General features: G+C 36.8%; 2 protein-coding genes across 4 annotated transcripts; both read left to right on the forward strand.

The window, feature by feature from the left end:
• Positions 1–86: 86 nt before the first annotated feature.
• LOC122419483 (DNA-directed RNA polymerase II subunit RPB9-like) lies at positions 87–1,909 on the forward strand. Of its 2 annotated transcripts, XM_043434085.1 has the most exons (4): positions 87–240; positions 310–450; positions 1,086–1,159; positions 1,256–1,909. In XM_043434085.1, the coding sequence occupies exons 2-4, from the start codon at positions 322–324 to the stop codon at positions 1,443–1,445; spliced, it is 393 nt and encodes a 130-aa protein (XP_043290020.1). In that variant the 5' UTR covers positions 87–240; positions 310–321; the 3' UTR covers positions 1,446–1,909. The 2 variants fall into 2 exon arrangements, with proteins under 2 accessions (XP_043290020.1, XP_043290019.1); XM_043434084.1 differs by having other exon boundaries at positions 107–450.
• A 1,510-nt stretch (positions 1,910–3,419) lies between these two features.
• dpa (disc proliferation abnormal) lies at positions 3,420–8,720 on the forward strand. Of its 2 annotated transcripts, none has more exons than XM_043423190.1 (7): positions 3,420–3,745; positions 4,560–4,885; positions 4,980–6,201; positions 6,947–7,224; positions 7,388–7,788; positions 7,895–8,105; positions 8,427–8,720. In XM_043423190.1, the coding sequence occupies exons 1-7, from the start codon at positions 3,589–3,591 to the stop codon at positions 8,520–8,522; spliced, it is 2,691 nt and encodes an 896-aa protein (XP_043279125.1). In that variant the 5' UTR covers positions 3,420–3,588; the 3' UTR covers positions 8,523–8,720. The 2 variants fall into 2 exon arrangements, with proteins under 2 accessions (XP_043279125.1, XP_043279134.1); XM_043423199.1 differs by having other exon boundaries at positions 4,563–4,885.
• The last annotated feature ends 3,009 nt before the right edge of the window (positions 8,721–11,729 follow it).

Here is an 11,729-nt window from a genome sequence, read left to right on the forward strand (position 1 = left end):
TAATCATACGAATGAAAATAAAAAAAGTTTTATCACTTTCATCTGCCAAATATATCGAACCAAAGAACATAGATTGGTAGGGTCTAATTATTTATTTACATGGAACGGAACAGGGAACAGGGCCCGTGTTAACTTTTAGCACGGAAAATACAGTTCCACGTTCCACCATGGGCTGTAGAGCGCGCAGCAACGTATCCATGTCAAGTTGGGTCGCTTTGACGACGGGTCTGAGCCTTTGAGGTGCTTTGAGGCGTCATAAAATAACATAAAACGACGAGAAATATACTCAATCCATAACCTTGGTTACAGAATTCTTTCGAAATGTCTAAGATTACGGGTTATGATTCTCATAGTGATGGCCCAGGTTTCGTTGGTATACGATTTTGTCAAGAGTGTAACAACATGTTATACCCCAGAGAGGATAAGGAAAACAAAGTACTCATGTACTCGGTGAGTTTTTATAACCTCAAAAATATTTATTCACATTTTCATAACACGAATACGTATAACGTATGACTATCGACATTCTGAATTCATATCTTGAAACTTCAATACATCCCGATTGACTCACAATTCAACATTTTTTAAAATTTTGCAGTAGTTATCCAATGTTTACTTTGTCTGCTAAAGAGATTTTTATCGATTTCCCATTTGATGATCAAATCAAAACCGATGATGGATCGATAAAAGTCAATCTGTTGGTCAATTTTTGCAAACCAAAGTAGCTTGCAATATCTCCTGGTAATGTCTTATGGGAACCTAAGCCTTTATAACCTATTTCAAATTATGCTTTTTTTAAAATTACTATATTCGTCAGATCTTATATTGAGCTTTTTTGTTTCTATTTTGCAAACTAAACATCGGGAATAAAATCACGATATCTTACAAACAATCTATTAAAGTTTCAAAGTTGTTGCAAAAAATAATAAATTTAAAAAGTTCCCATGTACAATAAAATATAAAAGTATTTTATTATTATAACTATAGGCAATCAAATATTTATGATAGGTAAAAGTCGATGGTTATACAGTTTTGAGATTGTTTATATAGTATGAAAAGATCAGATTTTTTTTTCTTTTCACCAGTGCCGAAATTGTGATTTTAAACAACTAGCCGACAGCAATTGCATCTATGTGAATAAAATTATGCACGAAATTGAGTGAGTAAAATCTGCCATTTACGTTGGGTTACATGTTTCTATTTTCGTTAAAATTTGTCATTGCATTAATGAAATTCATTCTCTCAACTTGAATAGCGAATTGACACACATTGTAGCAGATGTCATATCAGATCCAACATTGCCAAGAACAGAAGATCATCCTTGTCCCAAATGCAATCATCGAGAATCAGTATTCTTTCAAGCACAGACACGAAGAGCTGAGGAGGAAATGAGATTATATTATGTCTGTACAAACCCGCTTTGTTGTCACAGATGGACGGAATAAGCGCATAGAATCTAAAAATATTTTATTTCTACAGTCTACACTAGCTAAGCTACTTTGAGCAAATAAACGTTTATGGAGTAAAAAATTGCACAATCATCATTCCACAAAAATGCATATATTTGCAAATTGTACCATAAAAAATTTAGTAAACATAAAGATTTGAAAATACATCAACCACTATTTCGTACTATGTATTCGTTTCGAAAAAACTTTCATAAAAAAATACACACACATTTGTTAATTAAGCATAAACACAGTGATTTTATTAACTCTCAATTCAGGTGCTTCGCAATAGTCGTATTGGAAAGGATAATTTCTGTATTAATGGATTTCAACTTATGCTTAGTTGCAAGTGACGAGGCGTGCTTATAATATAATTTATGGATAAGTATAAATATTTAGAAATAGAAAAATATGCCTTGTATAAAGTTCAGAGATTTATTAAAAATTTGTCCCAAATCTAATACTCAAATTTATTTTCTATCACCATATGTTCAAAACTGAACGGTTGTAGATTTTCTCAAAAGAATTCTATATTTATATTTTTTAAATTCGAGTTTTATCTAAAAACTATCTGCAAGTTACTAACGTTTTGATAAAATGGTAAATAAAAAGAAAAAGAACATTTTTATTCAATCTATTGATCGAAGCAATATTTGTTCCATTACAAAATTTAGTGGAACAGCATCATCTCAAAGTGTTGTATATTGAATTATAACGTAACTTATAATTAAATGGAAACTTTTTCAATTTGTTCAGTTGTTCCTCTGTCAGAATAGAATTGGGAGGATGGGGCATCAATTTTTTAAATGTTTTTAAGCGGGGTCTTTGGGTGCTATAGGATTGTAATGTTTTCGAGTGGCGTATTTGATTTGTTTTCACGGTTTAAATGAACTTTTAGTACGGTTCGAAATTTTTCTTTCACTTTTTTTTGTAGTATCATGTGGAAATAGGCGATCATGCATCATCAATGTACTTATCCGTATTTTTTTCCCCGAGAGGGGATTTTTATGGTTTATCATCAAACTCAAAGAACTTCGAATTTGGCCCGTTTTTTGGGTAAGACCTAAGTTCTGTCAGATGGCGCTCACGTAGTTTTGTATTTTCGGCTTTAACCTCCGTAATTTCTAACTTTCTGACAGACGTTAATTTCGATCCGACAAACACCGACGGACGTCCGGCTAACGAATGCGTTAAGGTGATCTATCACTTGCGTGGTGCTTGCGTGAGTGCGAAAGAGATAGCTGCAAAATGGTTGCACGGTTTTCTCAGCACCCTTGATTTTTTGAAAAAAATAAAAGCTACACTTCGTTCTCTAATAAAATGAGAATAGCGTGTAACTCATATTTTCTTTAAAATATCAATCTACTCAGAATAAAAAACGGTCACCTTAAGATGATGGATCAGTCGGTAATCACAACCGTGAGTGTAAGAGAGATAGCTGCAAATTTTGAAAAGGAAATTTTTCCACATCGTTCGTCTGATCGAAAAAATAAGAATGTCATCGGATTTTTGCGATCGTGCTGCGTACGATGACATTTTTATTATTTTAATCGGACGAACGATGTCAAAGAGCTTCAATTTCAAAAATTCGAGGTGTGATTACCGACTGATCCATCGTCTTAAGGTGATCTATCGGTTGTCCAGTCGATAAAAATCCTGCTGCACGTTTCATTCCGAGTAGGTTGATATTTTAAAGAAAATATGAGTTACACGCTATTCTCATTTTATTAGAGAACGAGGTGTAACTTTTATTTTTCTCAAAAAATCAAGGGTGTCTAAGCAAGCCGTGCAACCACTTTGCAGCCATCTCTCTCTCTCGCACTCACGCAAGTGATAGATCATCTTAAAAAAAAGTCAAGAATCCAGAACCGGTCGGCCAAGTTCATGGAGGTTCGGCTTCGACATTAAGATGAGACTAGATGGCGATGCCGTAGCCTTCTCTCTTTTCATCTGAATAAAAAAAAAAAAAATTCGGCATTGAGTTGAGACAGTTTACGCGGGAAAAATGTTCTCACTTCACTAATTGTTGGCGCTCCTCCTTCGTCATACACTAATTCTAAATACAAAATTCTGTTTAATTTGTCACTGTGAAGTTCCTCAACAGTAATTACCTCAACCCATATTTGAGAAAAATTCGACAATGACGAGTCCCATGAAACCGCCACGAACTCCGCCTGCTCAGGACGATGAAAATTCCATCAGAAACTTGACGCCGAGGAGACAGCAACGAACACCGAGTTCTCGTGTTCCGTCAATTCGCGGGACACCGAGCAAGCAACCAACTCCCGGTAAACAAGGTTAGTCATACATTTTACAGCGTTATTAAAAATTGTATTTTCCAGATTATCTTTTTAGGATTTTATAGAAAAAGTTACGGATTTTGAAACTTTAGCAGTTTTTATTTCTTTTACCCGGTATAGAAAATTCACGTTTCCATAATGTTACGCTTTGTTATATTTATAGGTTCATTATTTTTTCGTGTCATTTATTTGTCAAAAGTCCTGCCTTTATGAACAACAATATAGTTTGTAAGATTCTAAGAAACATTCTTCTCATTTTCCATTGTTATTTTAAGATTGCAGTTCTTGCCTTATTTTCCTTTTATTAGTCGCTTCAATAGGCCAATAATTTCCATTAACTTCTTCCATACTACTTTACTAGAAGACTCCTAGTAAAGTAGGAGGTTTCAAAAAAGAGAGAGAGAGAGAGAGACCTACGAATATAATACTTAAAATCTGGAAGGTTGTGCTGAAAACATTTGAGTTTCCTATCGTGACAGTAGAATTTTATAGCAATGTATTAAATCATGATTTGGATATAAAATTCTGTATAGATCAATTATTTGAGCTGCCATGTAATACCAAGTTGTTACTATGTCTCTTAATAAATTCCAAATTCTTGTCTTCTGATAATAGCTCAGAAAATCATCTTTTTAAATAAAGGGAACAAAACACTATCATAAGCAAAAAGTTAATGGAAATATTTGTGATTGTTCCCAGTTCTCATTCTTGATACTTTCTCTATGTATTCAAGAGAACATATTTTAAACTCTACTCTCCAATATTCTCTATATTCACTGTGAATACCAAGGCATAACCAAATTTGTTGCAGCAGCTACACCACAAAAAGGTCCAGGCAGTTCAGTCGGTGTTGAGACACCTCTGAGATGGGGAAGTCGAAGAACGCAGGAGACGATTGCAGCTTCTTCGGAAGGTCCTTCATCGCAGCCAGCTTCATCGCCAAATCGTATACTGCAAACCAGTCCTTTGCAAGCTGGTATGAGCGAAATCGATTTGTCATCACCGCTGAATTATGGTACACCAAGCTCCCTAGGCTCCATAAGAACCCCCAGGAGTGGAATTCGTGGTACTCCAGTGAGACAGAGATCAGATATTCGGTCGGATAAAAGAGTTCGTCAGGTCAATGTCGGCGAACCAGTTAGTATAGTATTTTTCGTTAGATTTTGTTTTTTATTTATATGCTCTCTTAAATAACAATAATCGAGCAACCGAATGTTGATTGATCCGGCAGATAATGGAAGAGGCGAATGAAGCCCAGCCAACGTCGGAGAGTGAAAATGCTGGACCGCAGCTGGTCATCTGGGGCACGAATGTTGTTGTGAATCGTTCCAAAGAACAGTTCAAACGTTTCATAAATCGTTTTATTGATCCGGAGGCAGAGAACGACGAATTACCGGACAACATGAATCTCGCTGAGCCTCTTTATTTGCAAAAATTGGACGAAATTCACACCCTGGAAGAGCCATATTTAAACGTGAACTGCGCTCATTTAGAGGCTTTCGACGAGCAACTCTGTCGTCAATTGATCGCTTATCCACAAGAAGTCATTCCCACAATGGACATGGCTATTAACGAAATGTTTTTCGAGAAGTATCCAGCGGCTGTCTTGGATCACCAAATTCAAGTTCGTCCATTTAACGTCACAAAAACGCGAAACATGCGACAATTAAATCCAGAGGATATCGATCAGTTGATCACGATAACCGGTATGGTGACACGAACGTCACACGTTCTACCTGAAATGAGAGAAGCTTTTTTCAAATGTATCGTTTGCTCGTTTACTACAATGGTGGAAATCGACCGCGGTCGTATCGCTGAGCCGACCGTTTGCACCCACTGCAACAACAATTATTGTTTCTCGCTCATTCATAATCGCAGCCATTTTTCGGACCAGCAAATGATCAAACTCCAAGAATCACCGGATGATATGGCAGCTGGTCAAACTCCGCACACTGTTCAATGCTTCGCCCGCAACGATCTCGTTGATGCTGTTGCCCCAGGCGATCGGGTCGCCGTTACCGGAATATTTCGGGCACTTCCGCTCCAAGTGAATCCTCGGGTTTCTAACGTTCGTGCTGTTTACAAAACTCACATTGACGTTGTACACTTTCGAAAACAAGACTCGAAGCGCTTGTATGATCAGGAAGAGGGTAAAGATCACGCTTTTCCTCCCGAAAGAGTTGAATTGTTGAAATTACTTTCCCAAAAGAAGGACGTTTACGAAAGATTAGCTCGAAATATTGCTCCGAGCATATACGAAAATGAAGATATTAAAAAAGGTATTCTGCTGCAACTTTTCGGTGGTACGAAAAAAACTCACTCAACATTTGGAAGAACTCACTTCAGATCGGAACTTAATATTCTACTGTGTGGCGATCCTGGTACTAGCAAATCTCAACTTCTGCAGTTCGTTTTCAACCTGGTTCCGAGGTCGCAATACACCAGTGGAAAAGGTCAGGATTTATTTTTTATTTAATCTTCCACCATTATTGCATTACGTTTGTCTTCAACAGATAATCAGTTCTCAGTAGGGTGATTCGCTTTAAGCGAATATTTTTTTTTTCACTCCCGCAGCAAAATTTTTTTCTTTACGCTGATATTAAAAATACCCTGTCCAAAGCGGAGCTCTTAATTTTTATTCTAAGTACTTTTTTTTTTATTTTGAAAATTTCCCATTTAAAATACACGTAAATTTCAATTTTTTTTTCTTCAATTTTTATAACTCTGCGGCATTTAATGGTATCATCATACCCACAAATAGTTTTTTCTTCAGAATTGCAGCGAAACCGTAACTCGCACTGGTGAGCTATAGCAGGTTGCTAAACCTGATTTTTTCATGAGATTATCATGAGATTAGTCATTATCTCGTTAATAACAACGAGAGGCTCAGAAAAAATGTGAAGGGTGAAGTTTTAGGAAATATAGAAAATATAATGAGCTCCGCTTTGGACAGGATTTTTTTTCAGCGTCAAGTATGATATTTTGCTGCGGGAGTGAAGAAAAAAAATATTCGCTCAAAGGAATCACCCTAGTCCTTAGTCTTCAGTCTTTTGCTAAATTCGTGAATAACGATACGTATAAACATTTTTCCGGCTATATCAAGTTTTTGATATTTCTTTCAACATTATTTACCTCGCAAATGGAGAACTGCATCGGCAATAACATAGATACAACTTTATTGTAAAATTCATCCAACAGGTTCGAGCGCGGTTGGTTTGACTGCTTACGTTACTAAGGATCCGGAGACTCGTCAATTGATGCTGCAAACCGGGGCACTCGTGCTCGCTGATAACGGTATATGTTGCATTGACGAGTTTGACAAAATGAATGAGCACACGAGATCTGTTCTACACGAAGTCATGGAACAACAAACACTGTCGATTGCCAAGGCTGGTATCATTTGTCAACTGAACGCACGTACAAGCATATTGGCTGCCGCAAATCCATGCGAATCTCAATGGAACAAGAACAAAACTGTTAGTTCAAACACTTTCATTTTCATAATATATATATAAAAATAATCAATCGGAGCATGAGGTTTCAAATTTGATTCGGATAACCAATCAAACTTACAGCAAAATGCAAGTGACGATAAGTTATTCCATTTCTTTTTTATAATAAAAGCTCGATACTTTTTAGGTTATCGAGAATGTAATGTTACCACACACGTTGATGTCTCGTTTTGATCTTATCTTCCTGATGCTCGATTCGAACGATGAAATCCTCGATCGTCGTCTCGGCCGACATTTAGTCGAGCTCTATTGCGACACAGCTGTGGAAGAAGAGGACGATTTGGTCGATATGAGTATCCTCAAGGATTATATTGCCTACGCAAAAGAACACATTCAACCTGTTCTCAGTGAAGTGGCTCAACAGAAACTCGTTCATGCATACGTAGAGATGCGTCGTGTTGGCAGTGGTCGAGGACAAATAAGTGCGTATCCAAGACAGCTCGAGTCTCTTATTCGTCTTGCCGAGGCACACGCGAAACTTCGATTCAGTAATACCGTTGAACTCGAGGATGTCGAAGAAGCTTGCAGGTATTTGATTTATCGCCGAAATGAGCGACTATTATTATTTTTAATATTTGTTACACCTATAAATATATTGGAACCATGATTAATTCCCTTCAATTTTTCTCAATAGATTACATCGCGAGGCACTCAAACAGTCGGCCATCGATCCGCTCAGCGGAAAAATCGATATTAGCATTTTGACAACCGGAATGTCTTCTGCTGCCAGACAACGTAGAACCGAATTGACGGAAATTTTGAAAAAGCTCATAGACTCCAAGGGCAAAGTTCAAACTCTGAGTTATCAAAAGGTATTCGCCGAACTTAAGGAAAACTCGCAAACCGTAAGTATTTTTCGTACAAATTTACGACGTGGAAATTGATTTCAAATTATTTTTCATTGTTTACAATCAATCTACATCCATTCGTGTGTTCTTATCGATGGATCTCGCGTCGAACAAAGAAGTTGAAGAAATGAAAAGGAAAATGCTTCGAATTTTCTTTGGATTTCCAATACTTCCAATAGACATAGAAAAAAATATAACAATCGATGTGAATTCTGTGAAATCAATTCCATTTGGTTATATTGTTTTTTTTTCTTATACAAATGATGATTCACACATTAATAGTTATTTTTCTCAAACTATTCTTTTCCCTCTAACTAGTTGGTGACCCGAGAAATGTTCGAAGACTCCTTGAAGCTACTACAGGACAACGGTCTCGTGATAGTGACGGGAAAGAATACGATTCGCATCTGTTGATTGCCTTCTGAAAGGATAATCGATTTTTTTTTACCTGCACGATAAAAAAGTATTTTGGAACTCGAACGTAATATTTGTAAGCCTTCTCGTTTTGATTACGAATTGTACAATTGTCCACGCCCGATGGGTGAAATTTCCGTAAACTCTCGATTCGATGAGTTTGATAATAAAGTATTTTGATAATTTTTGCGAAAAAAAGAACGGAATTTTTGTACCAAGGTGCGTAAGTAGAAATACAATATGGGTATAGCGACGAAACTCCCCTGGGCATGAAAAATCTGCAGCTACCCGCATACCTGCGACGGAGAACAGTGCAATGAGCATTTTTCTGTTCAAGGCTGTCGGAGAAACTTGGGATTAAAAGGTTCTCTCTCACACACCCGCACTCACGCAAAGGCATTATTCTTCTGTCGGTTATACGACTGAAAAGAGAAAAGAGAGAAAAGGGACTGAGAGGAAATGTGAAAACCCAGGGCGGACAGTGAGGGTTAGCCGCGATGAGACTGATTGTGCCGGATGGGTCCTTCTAAGAATGAGCCGCGCCTAATACCCCAGGCTTTCTAAAGAGCACGTAATACCTGCACACCTTTTAGCAGAAAGCCCACCCTCTATGCAGTTTTCGTTATTCTTATATATTTCTCTATGTTGTTTCACTCTTTCACTCCCCAGGTTCATCTTCAACCGTTCTTGTTTTTTAATCTGGCTGCCATTCTTCAGTTTTCCTATTTACAGTCCAATCCTGTTGAGTAGTTGAGCGTTATCGCTCACACGAAAGACAGAATCTTCTATTTCTCGCCTTATTTCAAAACATTTGCCGGGTATCGATAAGTCATGATGTTATTTGGGGAGAAAAAAAAGATCCATTTAGATTTTTTGAACGGTCACTACAATTATATTTCAAAATGATATTTGTTTGGCTCACATGGAAATCTAAATTTGCGGCGTTAATGGCATATTGAAAATAATTCCAACGGTTGAACCCGTACAAAACAATGCTCTAATTACGGTTATAAAACGAAACCAATTCGATTCGAAACTCTATTAAAAGCATTATTGCCCATATTTCGTAAATTATTTTATTCCTCATCGGAATATTGGGTTTTTATTTTAGGCATTCAAAAGCCGAATACATATTGAGGTGAAACAATTACTATGTTCTCGAAATACAGTTTTTTATCGTGTCAATAAAAATTTGGGATATCCAAGCAGTAATTATTTACAACACGCGCGTTCATAGAAATTTCTGTACTTCACACACACAAAATGTAATAACTCGTGTATTGAATAATGAAATGAAAATGAAAGGGAATGTTTTATGACGGTCGCCTTCTGAGAAACCGTGCAGCAAATGTCGAAGGATTTAGCAGAGTGTCAATTGAACGCATTGTTCGTATAAATATACTATAAGCGAACAATGCGGTGGTTAATAACCCTGCCGAAGGATTTAAATTCAATCAAATTTAGAACTGTTCTTGACTGTTGTAGACATAGTTTCACCGTCTCTTGAATCTATCCTCCGTTGAAAATTCTAAGACCGTTCAAAACTAAACTTTAAAGTTTTACAAAGCTAAAACAAAAAGTACAAGTTTTTTGCGATGATATTTAGAAACTTGAGCGTTAACGAAGAGCCTTACCAATCCCGTCAGTATAACTTCATCGTGGCTTTGATCGTTCGTTAGAATAATTAGGCAATTCAATATTTTCAAAGACATTTCGAATACGTATTTAAAGAAAGAATTTAATTTCACAACCGACTACATATTTTTCTTTTTCTTTTTATTGCCAAAAGTGAGCTCCGGTCAAGTGACCTGCGTCGTAAGTACAGCGAAGGGACTCTAGAGCGAGGGGCTGTAAATCAACGAAGCGCGGTCTCCTTGGCCATATGCATCGAGAGCTGCCCATTTACTATTTGCGTCTTTTCCGAAGCGAGTATCCAGGCGTCCTGCAGGCCAAAAACTACAAGCGGAAAAAAAAACTTGAAGAAATCCGACCCTACCGTAGCCGTAGGATTTTCCTGACGAATGAATACGAGCACGAAAACTAGAAAGTTCGATGCCAAATTTGGAAAGTTGGGGAGCACCGGAAGTTCTCAACTCGAAGATACAACGTTGAAATTATCTCGCCCACGTTTCATTTTGCTACTCGGGAAAACCCTGCTCCTTTCGAAGTTATTGCACTTGAAAATAAAGAACCGCGTCCCATCGCATATTAAGGAAGTTAAAGCGATATTTATAGGACATTATACGAAAAATACATTAGATTTTATTATTCCAAATTAATTAATTGAAAATTTACGTGAATCTTCTTGAATAGCGCTTAATTATGTGTGAAAAATTTGGAGAGGTTTCACCGCCCTAGCAATCGAGATATTCATTGTTGAAAATGACAAGGTTAAACATGGGCTCTTATGGAAGCTTTCAAAAAATTGCAAACTTCAACAATAAATATCTCAATTTCACGACGGTCAATCATCGGCATATCCCGCCAGAAGTTTAATACTGTCTTGAGCTCTCTGTCTGAAAAATTTTAATGTGCAACGTTGGAAAATAGTTTTAACATAAGATACGCTTCAACCTCCTTAATACACGACTTTGTTTGGGTTTGTTTGGATCGTTTCGTTCTGTAATTATGTAACTGCGAAAACATCGCAAGCTCAGCTTCTTAGAGTTGCGAATATATTTGTGAATCCTGTTTTAATAAGGATGAGATCGCGATCAAGAAGAAAAAATACGTATAACGATACTCTTCGAAGCAGAATATACACTACTTGTATTCCACTCCCTCGTCTTGAGGGACTCTAGGTACATACTTACACGGAGAGAAAATAAAAATAGTAAGAATTACTATGCTGCCATGGTATTGGGCTTCTATATCGCCCATTTGTGAAGGTTTTTACCAAAAATATTGTAAAATTGTAATTGCGTAAATTGTAATTTCCAAGTCAATTCTGAATGAAAATTTTTAAATTCCGTATTTTGCTGTGACAAAGGTGTTTAAACTGTGCTATTATTTCCTAACATAGTTCACCAAGGAAACGTTGTAAAATTTATGTTGACTCGATGATGAACTGTCAAGTATAATTATTATGCCGTTTTGCTATACTTAGTAACGTTTTCACAATTGAAATTTACAGTTGAACATAGTAAAATTTGAGGAGCTCGAACACGAGGATCGATCATACGACAAAGTGTTTAGAAATTTACTATG

The sequence above is a fragment of the Venturia canescens genome, chromosome 1 (genome assembly GCF_019457755.1).
Source record: "Venturia canescens isolate UGA chromosome 1, ASM1945775v1, whole genome shotgun sequence".
Taxonomy (NCBI): Eukaryota; Metazoa; Arthropoda; class Insecta; order Hymenoptera; family Ichneumonidae; genus Venturia; species Venturia canescens.

Coding starts and splice junctions, on each gene's coding strand:
- LOC122419483 (XM_043434085.1), top strand. CDS start 322: ATGTCTAAGATTACGGGTTATGATTCTCATAGTGATGGCCCAGGTTTC. Junction 451..1,085: donor ACAAAGTACTCATGTACTCG/GTGAGTTTTTAT, acceptor TCTTTTCACCAG/TGCCGAAATTGTGATTTTAA. Junction 1,160..1,255: donor AAAATTATGCACGAAATTGA/GTGAGTAAAATC, acceptor CAACTTGAATAG/CGAATTGACACACATTGTAG.
- dpa (XM_043423190.1), top strand. CDS start 3,589: ATGACGAGTCCCATGAAACCGCCACGAACTCCGCCTGCTCAGGACGAT. Junction 4,886..4,979: donor AGGTCAATGTCGGCGAACCA/GTTAGTATAGTA, acceptor TTGATCCGGCAG/ATAATGGAAGAGGCGAATGA. Junction 7,789..7,894: donor GATGTCGAAGAAGCTTGCAG/GTATTTGATTTA, acceptor TTTTCTCAATAG/ATTACATCGCGAGGCACTCA.